Source organism: Macrosteles quadrilineatus, unplaced genomic scaffold, assembly GCF_028750875.1.
Source record: "Macrosteles quadrilineatus isolate MER2022 unplaced genomic scaffold, UCM_ALF_1.0 Scaffold_7__1_contigs__length_78375512, whole genome shotgun sequence".
NCBI lineage: Eukaryota > Metazoa > Arthropoda > Insecta > Hemiptera > Cicadellidae > Macrosteles > Macrosteles quadrilineatus.
Window position 1 is genome coordinate 17,784,413 of NW_026542600.1, and position 23,003 is coordinate 17,807,415.

A 23,003-nucleotide genomic window follows, 5' to 3' on the forward strand; every position below is an offset into this window, starting at 1 on the left:
ATCCTGAAAAAATAGCTTCATCGTAGGTAATTGTAGGTAAAAACCCTTTGAGAGTAAACTCTTGTTTATACAAAGCAAGGTTCATTCCAGATGACTTCGTTTGGGACAAAAAACATTTTTTTAAAGCGGCTTCTTGCATATTTTTAAGTACTTGGACAAGTAATTAATTCAACTGGCAGATTATTTCAATCATCATATGATAATCCCTAAGGGTTAAAAATACATTTCACAGGTTTCATGGAAGTTAACGGCCATCTTAGATTTGTCCGCCATAATCGCACTGTTAATTTCGTTGATTTTAATCAGCTGCTGAAGAGTTAGATATTTAACATCTCAAAATATTTTGTTTCATTTATCTTACAATTTAAAAGTTTACTTGAGCAAAGAGCGGGAAAATCTAGTAACAATAACAATAAAATCTTAAACCTAGATGAAACCCGTCGTAATCGACGGTTACTTTTATGTTTCAATAACACCAGCTTACATACCGGTACTATAGAAAAGTGAAGATTACTGGATCGCTCCCGTTTTCCAGTAAGGCTTTTGTTGCGAAGTTTTAACGTTCTCGGAGTTTGAGTCTTAAGGTTATTATTCACGATTGAAACACAATAAACTTCTTCTTCGTCAAGGGAATATGTTGGCTTAAGAGCAATAAGCTTACCGGAATGTCACAATCCAAATTCAAGTGCATGTTCATCTCAGTTGGCTGTCTTAACGTCGACGGTTGAGAGCTGGATGTTCTGAGTTTCTAGCCTATGAATTAAATTTTGGTATTTATAAACTTAAGCTACTCAAGCAATGTTTACAACATTCTGCATTCTTTAGATAAATTAGACGATTTTATGTACATTTAGGGGAAATGCGGTTTCCATCCCGAGATTCCCGTTTTAGTTTGCCATATGTAGCATGTGAGTAAAATAGAACGATCTATATGCGAATTCAGGCGGTATTAAGGGTTTTGAAGTTTGGATTTGGAAGATTGGTTTTACATAATCCAATCTTCTTTCAAAGGTGTTTACGACGAATTTTCATAAAGAACTGCACCATCTACATGGTTTTGAAGACATCAAAGGAACTTGCCGGCGTAATAGAAGTTTGGTTATGTTAGGATATGTCAGGTTAGGTTGGGTTTCATTCGGTTAGCTGTTAATGGCAATTTAACACCTATGAAGGCTAAAATACCCACATAACCTACTGAAATGAATATAAAGTTCACAAAATAATAGCATCCCTTTGACGTATTTGACAACCTTGAAACTAATATCCGAGTCAAAATGGCATTTGCTCCAATAGTGCCAGAGGAAAAACGTGGCTAGAATTGTCCTATTTAGCTGAATAGTCCAAAAGTTAATCAAAATCGCATGATTAGCCTAAGTTCATAATTACCTTTAATTTTCTTGCCTTTCTTGTTGGGAGTATTTATCATCAAGCCTTGTTAAATCTCTTTGATAAGCGATTACTGGATCGATCTCGTTTTCTAGTATGGCTTTTCTTGCGACGTTTCAACATACTTGGAGTTTGAGGCTGTTTGTTATGTTGTGATTGAACTTCTTGAAATAAATATTTAATAGAAATAATGTATATTTAATGAAAAACACTGTGATGTGAACAAAAAATGTGTATTAAATTACTGGAAACTGTTTACAAAGTTAATAATGAATATAACATGTGATAATAACATCTGTTAAACAAAGTACAAGATAAGAATTGTATTTACAGACCAAGGGATAAAATAAATGCTTTAACATAACTCCCCCGCAAAAAAGGTATTAAATGGGAACTTTTAACAACTTGCTGATTGGTCTTTTTATTATTCCATTTTGAGTTTTCACTTCTACAACTCTTACAATATTGTCAAGTCCAGGAAATGTTTTCACCATTCGCCCCATGATGTACTTCATTGGTGGCATATTGTCTTCTTTGACTAAAACAACTTCACCTCCATTGATATTAGTGTCTTGGAATTTCCATTTGTGTCTCTGTTGAAGAGTATGAAGATACTACTTTTGCCATCTTGTCCAAAATGAATTCTTCATTCGTTGAATGAGCCTCCATCTCTTGTTGTAGTTGAAATGTCTAGCATCCAGCTTTTCCGGGATGAAAACTAGATTTTCACCAATTAGGAAGTGTGCAGGAGTTAAAATTTTAATTTCAGCTTGATCATCATACACTTCGCATAGGGGTCGAGAGTTTAAAATTGCTTCTATTTGAATGATTAATGTGTTTAGTTCTTCAAAAGATAATACTACAAAAGATCTCCAATGACACGTTTCAGATGAAATTTTTAAGGTTTGCCAGCTGATTCCAAGTCCTAACAGTTTGACTAAAGAGTCTTCTGATTGAAATTTAAAAATGGTTTGACTTAGTGTTATTTAATCTAGAACTTCTTTGGGGTTAGATGACCACTTGCGCAATGGAAACACTGCTTAATTTAGTGTTTGAACTAGTTCATTTTTTATGGATGATCTATAGTACTATATACTTGATCTATAGTATTGACTCCACTTACAAGATCGTCAACATAAAAGTCTTCTTTTAATATCCTAGCTGCATCAGGAGAATGATTCTTAATGTGGTCAGATAAATGATTTTCACAAATTCCATTATCTTGCAATTGAGAAGTGTGTTCATGACTGACCTCTTCTATCTTCCAAAAACGCTCTACTGCAGTGTTTATGTCACTGTTTTGTATAGATAATCTGAATGAATGAATACCTTTAATGATGGATCTGATAATCTTCCTGATAAAAGGTAACCTAGTTTGGAATTGATAGCGGATAAAGTGTTTTCTGGACCTCTAACTATACCATCTATCAAGAGATCTACGTAAATGTCAGCTCATAGAATGATATCTATTTGCCCTGATTGGTAGAAGTACGGATCAGCAAGTTCAAGGTTTTGAATGTAAAATGAATGATCAATGGATGTGTTGAGTAAGGAAACATTAGTTAGCTTGTTCAAGATGTATGTTGTAACTTGAATGTCTGTATCTTGCTTGTTTTAAATTAAAATTGATGTTAATCATCGTGTATAGCCAGCATGGCTGTTACCAACTCCGTGAACTGAAACGTTGAATGGTTGTCGTGATAATCCTAACTTGCGAAAACAGGTTTGAGAAATGAAGCTTCCCTCACTCCCAGGATCTATCAGAGCCTTACAGTATTGATACTGACCCCAGAAGTCTTTTACCATGACCCTGGCTGTGGACAGTATCACTGTTGTAGGAGAACCAATGCCTGCTGATAATAGTTTTGTACTATTACTACCTTTTGAATTCTTATTTTCTTCTGAGTTGCTGGAACATTTATTATTATATACATTTTTATTATATGAAGTTGTGTGAGCTAACATTAGGTTTGGGCTAAGCTTGAAATCCTGTTTCAAGTTTATGCTTAGAACTAACTTTAGGGTCTAATTCTGGCATATATTCTTTAGAAATTTGCCATAAAGTATTTTTGAGCTCTGGAGCAGACCTTTGTCTCTTTGTGTAGCCTGCTTGACTAAGAGTAATTGAACCAGCTTGTTCCTTCAAAATTTCAAGTCCCAAGAAGTGTGAAGCGTTCATGGTTTTGATCTTAAATTCCTTACCTACGGTTTGAAAAAAAAACATCAATCCCATTTGGTTCTTAAATTTTGATCTAATTTTGATGTTATCAAATTAACTAGTAATAAATAATACATCCCACTCCTCAGTCTTGTACCCAAGGTTGTTCAATGCCCTCACATTTGCATTGGTAATGTCTAATAAAGATTTCAAATATGTTAGTGAAATTACATTGGGCAGTGAAAACAAAGCTTTATGGTGAGTGTTGACAATTATTTTCTTGTTTCAATACCTCTCTTTTAAGAGTTCAATCGCACCTAAGTAGTTGGACTGAGTTAGGGGCAGAGTTGAAAGGAGATTTAAAGGTTCCCCTTTCAAACATGACTTTTGCACCAACACAACAAACCTTTGCACATCTGATAAACATTGATTTGCATGAATCGTTGATTGGAATATGTCGAAAAACCTAATTTTCATGTTTTCCGTCAAATAATTTTAAATTGAATTTAGGAAGTTTTAGAAAATTTGATTCGTGTACATTGATTCGTAACATGTGATAATAACATCATCTGTTAAACAAAGCACAAGAGAAAAATTTTATTTACAGACCAAGGGATAAAATTTAATGCTTTTCACAGAAGTTTTGGTCTAGATAAATAAATAAGTCCTAAAGGGGTAAATTAAATAAAAACTGTATAACTGCACAACAACTTAATACACAATAAAAACTATTTACAATTTTCCAACTATGTAAATGTTTTATTTTTGAAGATTTAGTAAATTCTTAAAGTCTAACAGCTGTTTCATTAAAAAGTAGAGTAAAATTATCCATTTGGTCGTAATGTAAAAAGATATGGGGGAGTAACTTTAAAGACCACTGGGGCAGAGCCCCAAGGAAATATACCTCGTGTCTCTTTTAATGGCTCATCTTCAGACCAAGACCATTCTTTAGACACATCTACCGAGTTTCTACGCCCAGCCGTTCTCTCAAATTAGCCGTGAAAAATCCCCGTTTGTTTCCATAAGAATACCATGGGATAAGAATTTTAAGGGCCACTAAAGCAGAGCCCCAAGGCAATTTACCTCGTGTCTCTTTTAATGGCTCATCTACAGACCAAGACCATTCTTTAGACACATCTACCGAGTTTCTACGCCCAGCCGTTCTCTAAAATTAGCTGTGACAAAGAAAAACTGTTTAAAATTAATATATAGATGTCTAGAAAAAAGGTTTTTCTAAAATATATATAAAAATACTATTTTATTTACATTGTTTAAAAACCATTTAACTGAGTGCATCTATTATATTATTAAAGTGATACAATCAAATTTTATGTAAACGGTTAAGGCTATTTACCAAATAAAAATATAGACATATGGTATATCAAAATGAAGCTTATAGTGTGTAGATTTGCCGAAAAGTATTGATATGGACGAACTTCCTAAGGGCTATGCCCCACAGGCTGATTTCCAAAAGGCTACGCCTTGCATGTTTTAGAAGTTATTATATGATTAATTTAGTGAACAACAGCTGGCCAATGCAATTGACAATATAGTTTGTTTGTTTACATTTTTGTTTACTTATTTTATTTTTTACTTTTATGTTCTTAAAAAAGGCGCGGTGAATGGACAGTGAAGCTATTTATAGCTGTTTGTTACAAGTGAGTAACTAAAGGTGTTAGAAACATGATGACTATGAGATTAAAAAACCATGTACGTTGTTCGTTCCAAGAGGTTGTCACCGATCTTTAACAGATCGCAATTTCTTTGAAAAGTATTAAAGTAAAGTATTAAAGATGTCGTGAAAGAGAGCTGCGTGTACAGGTACAACCTCGGGACGTAAAGTATGAAGGTTCCACTGCTTTTAACATCCTTTCAGATGACAATTTCTCGAACTTGGGCCCTTTAAATGAAATATAAAGTCAAAGTTGATTAAATTAATTTAATGGTGGTTTCTGTTCACCCGTGAATTCGCAGGTAGAACCTCTTGTTTATTTATAAGACGGAACTGACTTAGTTTGGAAGTGGAAGAAAACAACACCTGCCAAGAAGGCGCTTGCATTGTTAATATATCTTTTGTCGCAGTAAAGCCTTATGCACCTCTTTGTATTTTTATTATTTCTATTAGGCTATTTTAACTTGTTTCGTAACCTATTAGGCGAATATTTGGACCTATTTACTTATTAACAGGTCCATATACTTATAAAAGCACAAGGTCTCTCAGTCGAGGAAATGTATATCAGGGTTCTAGCACTGGCAATTCATTGGCTTTTAGCTAAGTTGAGGAGAAATATCACTATACAACCAATGTGACATGTATTTTTATGGACTGATAATGTTATACAATTTTTCAGTGGAGAAAATATTACAGTATCAACTTCCAAAGGGGGTGTGGTAGGGTTAAGAGTCAGTCTCAACCCAGCAACAGGTGTGTCTTATGATGCATTCCTAGGAGTTCCATACGGAAAGGTCCATTCCCGTTTTCAGGTATGAACTTCAAACGGCTATATTGTATTTAAAACGGGCTTCTAAACTAAAACTGAGTTGAATAAATTACTTTGCACACTACAATTTATCTCATTATATAGTAAAAATTAAGCATATATTCATAGGTGTTTATTTAGCTAGGTTTGAGTGTACTGAAGTCACTAAATGTTTTGTCTCATCAAATGTTCAATTTTACTAAATGTGGTTTATTGTTAGGCTACGTTTTAAGTTAAAAGCTAAACTTAGTTTGAATATGGTTTTGTTCGGTTAAAGAGTTTTTTAAGTTTAGTGAAATCCACAATTATTTAAACTGATTACATCACTGAGCTTCTCAAAAATCAATGGAGCCGTTCTTTTAAACATAATATTTTTATAACAGGACATATCTGATTGAGGGTTGAGTCGTTAGCCTAGATTTAGCCCCTCGGATTTTGGTCCGAGAGGGTTTGATCCTTGCCATATACAAAAAAATGTATTGTAGGGTTTGGATTGTCTTACATTAAAAGTGCTTGGTACTATCCCAACTAAAATACTAATGGCTTTAAATACTAAAGACCTTCTTATTTCACTATTTTCAAGATTAATCTCATATGTAGCCACCGTCAGCCCGAGATGCCTGGAATGAACCTCTTCTTGCTCAAAAGGATGGACCGATGTGCCCGCAACTCGACGTGGAATTCAACGAAGACTGCCTTTATCTGAACGTCTTCACGCCTGTGGTAAATACTTAGGGGCACTTAATTTGATACTTAAAAATACTTCTTGATTGGCATTTCCTGTGTTGGTGATATTATGTAGTAAAATACGGGGCTTTTTCAAATGTTATCTACCTATTTTTATACAACAGATACATAGGCTAGAAAATATAAAAATGCGATGTCACAATGCATATCTATTTAAGTTATAAGTCATACAGAATCCATTATCATCTGCCCAATCTGAGACTAAGTTAATCATAATGATGCCCTTGTTTTAATACTAACTTTGGTCGTGGTTATTTGTGTATGCTCGCCCTTAGTATGCTTAATCTATGATAAAACAAAAAAAAAACATTCTTGGAAGTGATTCTTTTTTAGAGGATGGCGGTCTCTTTTAACTTTGCATTTGCCCGTCCACATAGACTACAGATGTGTGCTGGAACGTATCCAGCAAAGCAATGGGTGAGCCGGTACAGTACAAATACACTTCACAGTACCTTACATGGAAATTTATAATTAATATTACAAAAAAAAATAAAAATAAATCATTCCCCCGCCTTATTGCTTCTGCAGAATGCTTCTCAGACATCCGTTGCCCGACCTGTGATGGTGTATATCCATGGAGGAGGTTTTAGCTTCGGTTCCAGCTCATCCCTCCAGTACGGGCCTGACTTTTTGATCCCTCAAGAGGTTATTCTAGTCACAGCCAACTATCGGCTAGGGGCAGCAGGTATTCCTATTGTTATTTAAATAATATCTTTATCAGCATAGCCCACAAGGTAATGGCATTATTCAAATGGCTCCCTCAAACGTGGTCATTACATAAGCGATGATAATGATAACTTATGTAGTACATGCAAAGGAGATTGATTGTGACCAGTCAAACCTTGTCATACTCCTCGATTAGGTATGATTATTATTGGTCAAAATTGTTTCCAATTTTTTATCATATTTTTAGCATTATGTAAAATTTATGTCGGAATTAGATTAACACATCCTAGCTCCGTGAGGTGGTTATATTCTATCTAATTAGCAGAATATACTTCAACACATATTTCAATGTAATTCCTCATTGCTTCAGGATTCCTGACCTTAGGAACTCCTGATGCACCAGGAAACCTAGGCTTGTACGACACTATGCTAGCTCTAAAGTGGGTCCAACAGGAGATCAGAATGTTTGGAGGAGATCCCACACTAGTGACTCTGTTCGGTCATAGTGCTGGATCAGTTTTGGTAATGTCTCACTACATATCTCCAGTCTCCACAGGTATGTAGTTTTAAAAGAAAATTAGTCATAAAGCATTTAAAAAAGTGTTTCCATTCAAAACTATACCGAGTAAAGACTATTTAACGTAAAGTAGCCTAATGTTTAGAGAAACTGTGGCTGAGTACTACTGAGTAAAACCTATGGAACCATTCTTAGTTTTGGTCTTTCTAACGCCAATGAATAACTTGATGCACCCGTAAAACACAATTTAAAGGTTGAAGATTACGTAAACTTGTTAAAGGAGTGTATCTACATTTTCAATTCATCCTAAATGAACTACATAGGTTTATGTTGGATTAATTCATCATAGCGATTGGTAATTCAGTGTGTTAATGTACAGTACATTGTAACAGTTGACAATAGAGAGTATATTGAAGATCTACATTCAAGCGATTGACAAAAGTATCAAATGTTAATTTAAATATAACCTCTATTTTTAGGCCTTTTTAAGCAGGCGATAAGTCAGAGTGGCTCATTATTGGTCAATTTACTGCCTTCCAAAGAGGCTGTTCGAAGAGCCAAACTTCTCTCAGATGCTGTAGGCTGTGACTCATCGCTCAACAGTACCTTACTTCTGAGCTGTCTACAAAGAGTGGACATAAAAAAAATTGTAGCCGAGCAAAACGTGGCCTTACCGATAGAGGTAAGGGAAATACAACCGATTACATTTTTCTCTATTTCCTCATGGCTAAGGTAATCTAAATCGGCCGATGAAACAACTAAAAGTTAGGTGGTCTACCATCAGAGTAGACTGTCCCTTGACAAGTCTTGGGCTTCGGGTGATGACGGTTTTTTTTCTACACCAGTGGCATTTAAATAATAAATCGACGATGGATTGAAATCTTTTATGTGAAAGCGGCAACACACTTACTATTGTAAATTTAGCTTTTCAGAAAAACACAGTTTTCTTGATTAATCGTCGACAGGCATATATAAATAAAAGACAACATTACACGGTTACTAAAATATAGATAATGAAGCCTTAATTTAATTTTTAAATTCAGACAATTGAATTAGAAAAGGTTATCCTGCCCTGGATTGATTGATTGCAATAAACTTAAATTAATACTATTTAATATTCACCTTAACTTACTGTTACAGTATATAGCCAAAGGAGCGACCCTGCGTTTCACACCGGTTATCGACTCGTTCGCAACGAATTCTTTCTTTCCGGACTCCTTGGATAACCTGATGAAAGGAGCAATAAACAGATCAAAACCACTTATCACTGGGTTCGCTGCTGCAGATGGAATCGTCAAGTTTCGTAAGATTGGCTAACAATAAATAAAATACAATAGAAATAGAGGAACGTTTGGTTTTGGCTTTTAAGATAACATTAAATACAAATGATATTGTGGCTATGGCCATATAGTATTCCCACTAATATATACATCTGCGACTTACTGTCTTAACTGTACTTAAAATGTAAAAATTATCATTTGATCAGCTGACTTCTTGTAAATGTTATATTTTATTGTAGTTCTTTTCTAAAACAAAAGTGTTTCAATGATTTATAATCTCTTCTTTTAATTAATTTATTTAGTTTTAGTATATTATTTATATAAGGCACAGGCCTTTTTTGGTGACCCTTTATTATCCTTGTTATTGTCATTAATTCAATTAGACCATCATGAATAATCAAGAATCTCCCCCGACTCCTAGTACACAAGAGGCTTCACAAATCTCACCAATTCAAGTGAAAATTCCAAAATTTTGTACCAAAAATGTTTCACTTTGGTTTCATCAAATTGAATTTAAACTTTCTCTTCATGAAATTTTGAAGGAAAGGACTAAATACAATGAGGTAATGACATGATTATGTTACTGGACAATGAAGTTGCAAGTCACATTTTAGATTTCATTATCAAACCTTTGTCTCACTCCCTACTCTGACAAGGAAAAGGCTATGCTCAGAATATGAAATCTCAGAAAATGTTAAGCTAAAACAACTGACATTTTTTCTCGGAGAAAAGGAGCCGACAAAACTTTGTAAAATGAGAACCTTAGCAGGCACGTGACAGGTAACTGATTTTTAAAAGTTATTTTTCTAAAACGTCTACCTAGTCACATTCGTACTGCTCTAGCTGCTTCTCAAACCAATTCTCTTGATGACTTAGCTAAATAAGGTGACCAAATAGCTGAACCATCAGCTGTCGACAACTACGTTTGTGCTCAAGGAGATGTCGCGCAATCTAGTGATCGGATTGCCAACTTAGAAAAACAAGTCAGTGAACTATTTCAGTCCATTGATAAACTTCTTTGGTTAAGTAAACAAAACTTGCTATCCAAACATAAGAACCGGTACTATCCTAAAGAGAGAAATGATCAAGGTGAAATTTGCTGGTATCATAACCAAACTGAAAATGCCAAAAAAGTTTTAAACCTTGTTTTTTCACGCCAAAAAATAAAGCACAACAGGAAAACTTCCTGCCTCGTCTCTCGATATTCCATCCCCATGTTAAAAATGTAGCCAGGTTTTTAACAAAATTTGTCTTAGTTGATGTGAGCCACATACAGATTGCGCTGATATAAATTACTGATTTCTGCCGATTACATGATGGTTTTTACCAAGTCAAATTGATGGAATTACTTATTATGAGCTATAGCAACTGTTGTGACCCAGCTACTATGTCAGTAACGAAAAATAAGGTACAAAATAGAGTTTTGGACACTAGCGCAATCCGTGATTGGCTTACACAACTACATTCTTTTTTAGTAATAAAATGGTGACAGCTGATCCATATAGATCGGATGTCTTCTTCTGTATCCAATAGTCAATGGATTACCCAGACAATTATATGCTGCCAATTGCTCTGTTATTAAAACGTACGGTAAACAAGACATAAAACGTGGTGTAGGCTTGAAAAGAAAGTTTGCCTGGTCTTTCATAGTTGCAGACTTAACCCAACCCATAATGGGAGCAGACTTTTTATCAAATTATGGTGTACTTTCCGATATGAAAAATAAAAGACTAATCGTAACAGAACGCAATTATCTGTTATGGAAATTCAAAAACTTTCAAATCGATAATAAGCATTGGTTCTTGACCCAAAAATAAAATACCCAAAACTTATCAATCAATATTCTAATTCTTATTGAACGAAAATTCTAATTTTCAAGTTTCACAGGACACATTTTTTCCCTCAATTAAGACAACAGGTCAGCCTGTGAACTTTAGAGCTAGCTGGTTACCTACAGAAAAAATTGCGGTAGCAAAAAAGGAGTTTCACAAGATGGTTGAGTTAGACATTTGCAGGCCTTCAAAAAGCTATCGGTCCCTTCCACTTTATTTAGTTCCTAAAACTGATGGTACATGGAGACCTTGCGGGGATTAGCGTGCCCTAAATGCCAAAACAGTTCCTGTTAGATATATCATACCGTATGTGCGTGATTTTAAAAGCCAGTTAAATAGAAAAACTATATTTTCCAAAATTGATCTTGTGCGGGGTTTTCTTTCCATTCCAGTATCTCCTGATGACATTCCAAAAACTGCTGTCATAACACCTTTTAAATTATTTGAATAAAAAAATGGCATTTGGATTAAAGAAATGCTGCACAAACTTTCCAGACATATACTAATCCTCTTTTGCATGATCTAGAGTTTACATTTTGTTACTTACACGATATCTTAGTAGCATCCTCTGCAGAAGGTGAACATATTATTAAATTGCGAACAGTTTTTGATAGACTTAATAAGCATCATATCAATAGTAATACGCCAAAGAGCGTATTTAGCGTGACAAAGATCTCTTTTCTTGGTTACACAGTTTCTAAACAAGGAATTTCTCATCTTCCTGATAAAGTTGAAGCTATTGTTAATTGCAAACTTCCTAAAACCTTTCTTGAACTTCATAAATTCCTTGGACTTATAAACTTTTACAGAAGTTCACTCCCTAACGCAGCTCAGCAAAAACTATTTGATTTGTCTAAGAGTACACATAAATGTGAAAAACTTAAAATAATTTAGTCTACAGAATCTAAGAATGCTCTTGAGGATGCAAAGGGTTATCTCCACTGATGCTCCTTTGACTCTCATGGTCGATATATCAAACTTCGCTATAGGTTCGTCTCTCCACCAGATTTGTAATGGAAACTTTGGACCTCTTGGGGTTTTCTCTAAATCCCTTACAACTCAGAAAAATACAGTACCTATGACAGGGAACTCCTGGCCGCATACCTATCTGTGAAGCACTTCTCCTTGAAGGGCGAAGTTTTGTTGTATACACAGATCACAAACCTCTATCTTGTGCCTCCCATAAACCCTCTTTCACATCTAGCCCTAGGCAATTGCGTCATCTAGATTTCATTGGACAGTTCACTACCGACATAAGGTATCTACCAGGGAAAAAAACATTCCTGCTGATTTCACGTCGAGAATGAGTGCTAATGACCTACCATCATCTGTACGATTTGAAAAAAATTCTGAAACTCGATATCAAGATGCTGAACTAAAAACCTAAAATACTCAAACACATTATTTGATAATCAAAAATATTTTACTTCCTAATGGCTCAGAGCTGTGATGTTCATTCCAGAGGAATTCATTCCTCAGCAGTTCAGAAAGCAGTTATTTGACTCCCTTCACAACCTGGCAAATCCGGGAATCAAAGGGCCTTTGGACCTTATTAAACAACGTTTTGTTTGGCCATCCATGAATAAAGATGCCAGACTTTGGGCCAAAGCATGTCTAGCTTGCCAGAAGTCAAAGGCTTGTTAACACATTGTTACTGAGATTGGAGCTTACAACAACAATAATGGACGTTTTTCTCACATTAATGTGGACATAGTTGGACCCTTGCCACCTTCTCAAGGATTTACGTACTTGCTAACTATCATAGATGGCTTTACACGATGGGTCGATACACATCTTTCTACCTGGATTGCTAGATTTGGAGCTCCTCAAAACATTACTACAGATAGAGGAAGATAATTCCACTGTAATTTATTCCAGGAATTAACAAAACATCTCGGTATCCATCGCATTAAAACTACGGCATATCACCCTGAAGCTAATGGAAAGATCAAAAGATAGCACCGACATCTGAAATCTGCATTAACTTTACTTTACTTTACCAATGGTTCTACTGGGACTAAGATCTAATATTATTCTAAAACACAATGTTACTGCTGCAGAAATGACACTAGGTCAGTCCATCAGACTACATGCGATCTTTTTCAAACCACAGAAGATACCTCAACAAATATTCCAGATTTAGAGTACAATCTGAAAAGAAAAATTATTGATCTCAAACCATAGAAGCCAAAAATTATTCCTCTAAGAAGGTCTTTGTTCATCCAGAATTAAGAGCATCCAACCATGTTTTTGTTGGTCATGATTCATCCAAAAAACCGCTTCAGCTGACTATGATGGTCCTTACCAAGTGGTTTTGCGGTCTGACAAGTGGCTTAAGCTGGGTTTTCCTAGGTGCGGAAGCGGAGAGCGGAGAGAGGAACGCAGAGAGCGGAAAAGAAATTAACATGGCGTTCCGCCCCGCTTCTAGGAAATCAGTAACATTAAATCACCTAAGAAAAGTGGAGTCCGCTCTCCGCTTCCGCGCCTAGGAAAACCCGGCTTTACTGTTCTTACTCCACGAAGACCTAGGCCAAATCCTATTAACCGACTCAAACCGGCATTTCTCCTTCAAGATTCTTAACTGATACGACCAACAACGCATGAAAAAGTGACATAAAATCTATAGAAACTCGAGTAGACAAGACTTAAGACAGCAATAAAGATGTTGGCCTTTAAAAAGCACAGATTTTTACAAGATTAGGTCGTAGTTTCAATCCCCCACATCGTTGTTCCTCGTTGACACTGGGAGGGTAGTATGTGGCTATGGCTATACAGTTTTCCCACTAATATGAATCTGCTACTTACTGTCTATACTGTACTTTATATGTGAAAATTATCATATGATCATCTGACTTCTTGTAAATGTTATATTCTATTTTATTTTAGTTCTTTCTTAATACATAAGTGCTTCAATGATTTATAATCTATTCTTTTAAATACTGTATTTTGTTTTCGTATATTTATATAAGGCACAAGCCTTCATATAATATTTTTCCAGGATAAGCAATTTCACTAATTCTTTTCGAGATGGCTTACTAACTTTTTCTTATAAAACTCAACAATCAAAGATATTAAATTTAGGAAGTTGAAAAATTGTTTTATACACAACTTGTTGATAAATTGTTTAGTTCTTTGTTCTTTTTTGGACTGTCCATCTATATAAATAAAATTATGATTTTGTCTGTACATTGCTCAGAATTATATATTTTTTGGTTAATTTTACGTTGTTTACATTAAAGAAGGCGAAACAAGTCTCATCTCAATTTCTGTCTGTCTGTCTGTCACGGCCCAGAGAACATTTTACGCGGCCTTCTCCAGAAAAACGAGAGCATCGGTCGGGATTCAAATAGTCAGTTGATCACTGCAGATACGTTTACTATGCATACGTGCAGTCTGTGCTGCAGTATGGCATACTGGCGTGGGGCGGTGTATCTGCTGCCACATTGGCTCCTCTTCACGTAACCCAGAAAACCTTAATCAAAATTATTCTTAAAAGGCCGAAACATTATTCAACGAATTTACTTTTTTCCGAATTCCCAGTTTTAAATATTAGACAATTGTTTATCAAAACACTATTACTTTTCATTAAGAACAACAAGGAAACTATTTTTTCTAACTTACAACACAGTTATCACACTAGACACAGGCATAACTTTGGATACCGCACTCCACAACTAGCATATAGTTCGTTGAAAAATAACGTGTTTTACATAGCTCACATCCTTAATCGCAACTTGCCGCCCAACATAACTGATAATGAATCAGGCAGTGTCGCTGTGTATAAAAGCAAGGTCTGTGAGTGGCTGATGACTGTGGGACGAGAGGCTGCAGAGGCTTTAATTCGCTTGCCTTACATTTAAATTAATCTCTGACATCAAACGCCACCATAATAGCTATCAAAATAAATTTTCTGCTGGTAAGAGCTCTTCCCTCGAGCACGGACTTGCAGTCCATTCGGGGGAATACTATTCTTATCCTAAAAATGTATTCCTGTATTTATAAAGGTGAATAAAGTGATTTTTGATTTTGTTTTGTCCTTTTGTATTCACTGGGTTGGCAGAGTGTCTTTATCCATTTAAATATCCACTATTGTTCAAATCAAATAACGGACATCCAAAAACCCAATTCAGTGCGATTTTTGTCAAGTTTTCTCTTGATGTTTATTGGTGCAATGATGTGTATTTGAGTATAAATTGTACTTGAGTTATAATAGCCGGGAAACAGACGCTGCAACTGTGCTGTATACGGAGTTTTGCTTGCATATCTAGAAAAAGCGCACTAAATATATGCAAACCAACTGCTGTTCAAGGTTTCAACTAACTACATGATCCCATCGGTAGAACGGGTACACAGCTAGTTCAATTTTAAAAACTTTTAATCGACATTTTTAACATTCTGTAACTGGATCAGATTGTTATATCCCTTCACGTCTTAAAAGATTTTTCTATTTGATCGTGATAAAAAAACATGCTTCAGATAAAACTAATATATTTGAGATCTTGGCATGATTTCGTACATTTTGTAGTAATGTAGTATTATTTAAATTTATTCTTTTATTCAATATATGATTTTACATTTTGATTACAGAAGATACGGAACAGGTCTGGAAGCTTTCGGAGGCCAACCTTGCTGCTTTTATTCGCAAAAATAACCTTGGATCACTTTCTTCAAACTTGATATCTTTAATGACTGAACAAATTAGAACAAAATATTTTCCAGTATCACCAGGACAAAATAAGATCATTGACTTAGTCAACCTGTACACCGACGCTCTCTTTGCATATCCTACAATTGTGGTTAGTATTTCAAGTTTCGCTTTGAAAAACTAGACACGTTAACACTAGACTAAACTAGACACAACAAAGGTTATGAGACTGACTGTTGCGGCTGGCCTACTTTGTTAGCACTAATTATAAACAATACAATAATAATAAAATGAAATAAAATAAAATAAAACTGCACCGACAAAACCATTATGAAAACGAAGTAATAAATTCTTCTTACAACTTAGAGATATTTTAACAAAAAGAATATTTTCCCCAACTATAGTTCGTAAATGATAAGAACAAATTTTAATCTTGAAGCTAAAATTATTCATTTTATACAGTCGAGAGATATTACAAACTATATATTTTTTAACAATATTTATTAAACGTAGTTTTCCCTTTCAGCACCAAACAAAACAAAACAGCACCAAACCATTTACAAAATTATTGTGTTTTTACAATATGTTTTTTATTAAGCCACGTATTTTTAAATTCAGAATATTTAAAATAACTTTGTTAGTGTCCACCAATCCCAACTATTCAAAATCTCTATAGATATTAGTATAGCTCCTATATTAAGAAAAAAACAAAAGAAAATAAGACGAATAACCGTAACAGAAAACCAAAAGAATGGTTTTATTTGTGTTCCATATAATAGTAAATTCAATGGAGCAATAAGGAAAAACGATCAAAATTTCTAAATTAAGTGTTATATAAAACCAAAAACAATGCATTGGAAGAAAGATCAAAAAGTTATAAATTTAAAATTCAAGTCATTCAAGTGTAGATACAAAGAACATCTGCAAGCATTTAAATCAAAGAATGTAACTAGTATGAAAAGTAATGTTGCGAACACATGCTTATTGAAAAACATAATTTTGAATCTAAAGGAAATAAACTAGCCACAGCAGAGAATATCAATTTATCAAACCAATTCGATATATCTTATACGTATATTAAAAACACTTTTGCAAAATATATGTCAGCTATCCTGGCCATACTTATGGACCGAATTACACGCGGGTTGTACCAAATTAAGGCTTATAGTTCCTATATGTGCATGTTTTATTCGTATTTTGAAAATATTTTTGCTAATTGGGTCAAAAATAGAAATTAAACTTTGCTTATGGAGTTTTAACATTAGGGCCTTATTTTTAAGCTTACGACAGCCACCCTGATAATACTAATTGGAAAAAAATAAAGCTACCTCTCCGAGGATACATATAAGTAGGTAGAATATAGCAATATGATAACACTTATTCAAAAAACGAGGGGGCGAGAAGCAAGCTTAAGGCAATGCTTTGGTTCGGGAGCGAGCCCAAGCTCCAAGGCCCCAAATCATTTTGGCATGGAATATTCACCTTAGCCCTTGGTACATACATGTTTCAAGACTCCTAGAATAGTTTGGCAAAAAATAGTTTTCTTCAATTTTTCAAGTCCAGGCCTAAAATGTTCAATATTTTCATATAAATCGCCAGAGGTCCCAAGACTATGTGTTACTTGCATTTAAAGTAATTCAACCAAAACTTTATATTTTTCAATATTTTGAACCTACTTGGTATAAGATTTTATGCAAATCTCGCGCAGTCAAGTCCCAGATTTTGAAAATATGAGTATGGATTGGCATTAAAGATAATTCAAGGAGTTGGATATTAATGAAATGATTTGGGGGTTGCCTACCAAACGACGAGGGGACGAGAAGCTATCCTGCGGCAATGCCTACGGGTCGATAGCGCGCCTGAGTTCTGGTTTCAAATCTCGCACAGCCAAGTCCGTAAGTTAAAAAAATATATGTGGGGATGGATGGGGATTGGAAATTTTTATGGAGTTGGACGGTAGTACAGTACATTTGAATAGGGATGTATAGACCGAGAGCATGATTTTTTCAAGTGGCTAAAAAAGCTTTCCATGTTATTCTTACGGGAAAAACCCCTCCAAGTGTCATCACGTTGCTATATTCTATCAACTCATATGAAACTGTTACCTCTTCGATTCTGACCTAGGACTCTGCCCCGTAGGTTTTCAAAATTCTGAAGTAAGGTGTTTAAAAGTTAATATTGATTGGTCTCCATTGTAACAAAGTACAATCTCACAAAGTTTAAATGTAAATAAGCAGGACTGTCAAATGAATTTAGATTTCCCATTTCCACACAGCTGTTTAAACATATTAAATACTGCACGCATATTAGAACAGACAGGGTATGTATAACAGATATAAAACATCACGTCACTCGCCTGGCTGTAAACATTATTTAACATTACTTAAATTGGACTGTCAAACCATTATGTTAAGGTAATTAGTATAGGATTATTTCAATTTTTTAATTTGTTTATGTTTATGATCCATACTGAGTGTTTTCTGATATTTTTGAAAAGCTGTGATAATATTTTACAGGGAATATGTCATTGGAAAAGAAATTGTTCATGGATGTAGGAAATAATCATAAGACTCTATCATTATTGCCGTGTCAACCTAGGCTCTTATCCTGAGTGTTATGAGAACTAGTTTTTGATGTGTTTTTGTGTAAACAATAATAAGATATCCCTGCCGCAGCAAACCTGCAGACTAAGTGAATATCCTGATTGTAAATGCACTAAAATGTGTTATGATATTACACTCTTGACAGCTTTGGAACTATTGTGATAGCTTGTCGTTTACTAGACGTTCACAAGACTACATTTAATTCTTTACTAAGCATAAAACAATTTCATTCATGTCTTTTGCACTTTCATAGACAACTCGAGCATTCGCAAATTTCACCTACGGCTACATGTATGATTTCCTCGGAGCGTGGAATCCTATGCCAGATTACTTTTCCCAATTCAAAGTGACAGGAGTATTTCACGGGGCAGAATTGACTTATCTGTTCTACTCTGCAAATAGTTCACAAGACTTAGGAAAATGTTTGACGAATCTGCCTGCTATTGCCATGAGAAACAGTCTAGTTAGTATGTGGACACACTTTGCTAAACATGGGTAAGTTGGTACATTCATAAAAAATACTTTAAATTTAAAATTAACGGAAAATACTTTATTTTTGCACATACAAAAGTTATCAAATATTTATTTACATATATGACCTGTGTAGTTTTATATAAGAGTAATTTATATTAAAAGAATTGTATGTAGTTGGTAATATGGCATGTTTCTATTTAGTATATGGAGAATGCTTTCCGATGTTTCGTATACTTATTCATCGCTATTCACAAACTTTCAAAATACTTGAACCCACTTACCCACTGTTAATATAACCAACAAGAAAGTACAATTTAAAACTACCCTAAGATAAACCAACGCAATTAGTTTATACCATTCTCAAACGTATCAGGACATGGAATGCCTGAGCCATATTTTAAGTCATTTAATAAATTCATCTTTTGTATCAGGAATTTTTCCAAATCAATTAAAAAAATCTAAAATAATACCAATTTATAAGAAAGACGACCTAGAAACTGTGTCAAATTACCGTCCTATTTCTCTCCTACCAGTAGTATCAAAAATTTATGAAAAAATTGTTAACTGTCAGTTACTAAATTATTTAGAAGAATTTAAACTATTAAACAATACTCAGCATGGATTTAGGCCTGGAAAATCTGTAATTACAGCTGCAGTGTCATTCATAGAATCTATAATTGAATCTGTTGATAAGGGGGAGTTCACAATTGGAATTTTCATGGACCTAACTAAGGCATTTGATAGTGTCGACCACACCCAACTTATAGATAAATTACTCATTTTAGGGGTTACAAAAAAATCAATAAAATGGTTTCAGTCATACCTAAATAATCGTTGTCAGTTTGTAGAAATCACACATAATCATGATAACAGAATTACAACATTTTCTTCTGAAACTGAAAGGGTTAAATGTGGTTTACCCCAGGGGTCAATCCTTGGCCCCCTGTTGTTTTTATGTTATAAATGATGCTGGTGGTGCACTCTCATGTTTACCTCAGAACAATCTTTGTTTTAATGCAGACGATACAAATCTCAAAGTATCGGCTGAGTCAGTGCAACAAGTTGAAATTTTAAGTTTTGTTGAATTGGCAAACATTGGAAACTTTCTAGAGCAAAATAAATTGAAGCTTAATCCTAAAAAAAAACTAATTTTATAACTTTTAAAACAAATCAAAATAAAAAGTTAATTGAACCAAATATCATGTATAATGCAGAAGAAATTGAACATAAACACAGTACACAGTTTCTAGGTCTAACTGTGGACCAAAATTTAAACTGGGATGAACATGTTGATAAACTCCTTTCAAAACTATGTTCAGGACTATATTCACTCTATAGAATGTCTTATTTTTGTAACCATAAAACATTAAAAAATATATATTATGCTGTCCATTCACATTTATCCTATGGTTTGTGCCTTTATGGTTCAACTACAATAGCAAATTTGGAAAGGATTCTTAAACTTCAAAAAATAGCAATAGGAATAATTTTGAAATTAGAACACAACGAAACAACCAAAAACAAATTCAAAGAACTGAAAATTTTAACGGCATATGGCCAATATATTTACGACACAATTATTTTTGTAAGAAACTGCTTGAGCACCTCTGAGACAAATTATCACCCATACAACACTCCTTATTATATTATACCCATAAAAAATTCCTTATTTCAAGTAAACATAAATTAAAATTTATACATAATTTGCCTCCAGGATTGATCTATTGACATAAAATGAGGTTACTAACCTGTCGTCAATCAGTCCTCTATTGTCTTTGATGACTATAGTTTCGGGGTTATAACCCCATTTTCAAATCTTCTCTTCAGTCGTCAAATGTCAAACATATTCTCTTGCGTAAGCCGTCGTCAAAATTACTTTACATATACACAAAAACACACACGAAAACATTTATAAATACAAATCATGTACATGCGCGTGAGGCCGGCCAAGGACAAAACCAGACTGTCGTGGCAGTCTGGTTTTGTCCTTGGCCGGCCTCACGCGCATGTACATGATTTGTATTTATAAATGTTTTCGTGTGTGTTTTTGTGTATATGTAAAGTAATTTTGACGACGGCTTACGCAAGAGAATATGTTTGACATTTGACGACTGAAGAGAAGATTTGAAAATGGGGTTATAACCCCGAAACTATAGTCATCAAAGACAATAGAGGACTGATTGACGACAGGTTAGTAACCTCATTTTATATAAATTAAAATTCTATGAAAAAAAACATCCTATATAGGATTAAAATTTTTTAAGCATCTTCCTAATGAAATCAGAAATGAACAAAGCAGGAAGAATTTCATGAGAAAACTAAAACTTTATTTAGTAGAGAAAGCGTTCTATTCCCTGGAAGAGTATTTTTCCACCTCCCCTCTTAGCGTCAGTAATTGATTCGGTTTTGATTATTTTCATTTCCTGGTTCTTGGTTTTTAATTTAGATAATGATCCAAGATATGCAAATCTGTAAATTATTAATTTAAGATAGATTTAGTTCACACCATTCAATGTACAAAACTGTACTTTATGAATAAAGCATATTTGATTTGATTTGATTTGAATATGCATAAAATCAAACTTTAACAATAACATCGGGATTATAAGGCTACTTCTAAAATCTAAGGTTAACGGGATTCGTAATTAGTACAGTTAGAATTACAAGTACACTAAGTTATTTGACTAAAATAACAGGTAACGCAGCACTTGTTCGCAATCTATTGGCTAGATTTGTAGTCTGCTTTTGTACCAATTAAAAAGGTTTGTAAGAAATTTTTTGAAACCTAAATCCATCTTCCAAACTTCCATAGAACATACCGTTAGGCGAGTATTTAATGAAGTCGCCAAACCTTTGATTACACTTTGCAAGCAAATATGCGTTTATTTGTAAAAATATGAACTGGTTACTGATTCAGGTCTCCCAACGCTTCATTATCCTGGCACACCTTGGCCACAGGGAACTACCTGTTGATTGGAGAACAACTCTCCTTGCTGAACAGTTCTGCGGTAGAAGAACAACATTACCAGTTCTGGGCGGACTTGGTGACTCAAAACAACTCCGGCAATGTGTTGGGGAACCTGGTGATGGTGTTAGCTGTATCTATAATCTTATATTTTTGAATGTAAACATATGAAATACAACCTGTGTAACAACTTATTTTCAGATTATTGAAATTTTAACACTTCTTCGGTTTTGGTTTTAACAATAACATCAAATATCTTTTAAAATACACCAAATGTAGCATATCTAGATTTGAAAGTCATACCTATAACATTATATTTGTGTCAAAAAACAGAAATATTAGATTCCCCTTATTAAACAGAGATCACTATTAAAATTGTATTCTACAAATAAATATGTAATCGTTTTTACTTTAAAGAACAGGTAAAAATTTTACATGTTATTTTTGTCAACTTGCATTTAGAGCAAACATGCGAACGAATGTCAATTGAGAGGAGCAGATATTATAGGATTTGAGATTTTGAGGCTTTAATCATGTCCACTTAAGCCAAGCGTGATTACTTTTGCACATCAGTTCTTCTAAATAGCTAATCTTTAAAAAGTGAGAAATTTTATTCAAAGAGGCTACTTTAGTAGTGGTGAACCCAGAAAGACATGACACTTTAGGCACGTTTTTCCCATGTTATTCTTATGGGGATTATTTTTGGCCACTTTTTTTAAGACCCTGATCTTTGCCTGTACACCCCTATATAATGTTCAATACCATTGTAAAACTTCATTACTATTTTAAATCCACATCTATTCACATGTATATTATCAAAATCGAGCGAGGTTTGTACGCGAACTCGGGCGCGCTCCCGGCTCATGGTGCGCTCCCTTGGACATCCTTAGTGGAAATCCATGAGTACTGGCTACTTGGGAATCCAAGCCATTTGACATACAATAAATCACCCTTCCTCTTAATTACCTTTTCTATCAAATACATGTCTTTATATTTGGTCTTTAACAACTCCTCTGTATAGAAGCCTCCCCTGATTATATTGACATTTTCATCTTTCAATATATAAGTCACAGGCTTTGAATTCTTAACTTCTGCTATTGTAAATAGCTCCCCTGTCCAATTTGGAGTATAAACTTTACTAAAAACATGTTTATACTAGGAAATCCTCACACTATCACCTACCTTATATAGTGGCTTTTTAACTTGCATTACTTTAGAAGTCAACCTCTCATGCACATATTTACTGTTCT

The 23,003-nt window shown here is 34.3% G+C and overlaps 1 protein-coding gene across 1 annotated transcript in view; it reads left to right on the forward strand.

The window, feature by feature from the left end:
• LOC128998260 (cholinesterase 2-like) overlaps positions 1 to 21,947 on the forward strand; it is a 31,116-nt gene extending 9,169 nt beyond the window's left edge. The window contains exons 2-10 of the mRNA XM_054424313.1: positions 5,896 to 6,028; positions 6,625 to 6,747; positions 7,300 to 7,456; positions 7,808 to 7,993; positions 8,434 to 8,636; positions 9,095 to 9,257; positions 15,654 to 15,862; positions 18,568 to 18,809; positions 21,706 to 21,947. Coding sequence (XP_054280288.1) covers positions 5,896 to 6,028; positions 6,625 to 6,747; positions 7,300 to 7,456; positions 7,808 to 7,993; positions 8,434 to 8,636; positions 9,095 to 9,257; positions 15,654 to 15,862; positions 18,568 to 18,809; positions 21,706 to 21,910 — 1,621 coding nt within the window. The 3' untranslated portion in view covers positions 21,911 to 21,947. The remainder of the gene's footprint in view (positions 1 to 5,895; positions 6,029 to 6,624; positions 6,748 to 7,299; positions 7,457 to 7,807; positions 7,994 to 8,433; positions 8,637 to 9,094; positions 9,258 to 15,653; positions 15,863 to 18,567; positions 18,810 to 21,705) is intronic.
• The last annotated feature ends 1,056 nt before the right edge of the window (positions 21,948 to 23,003 follow it).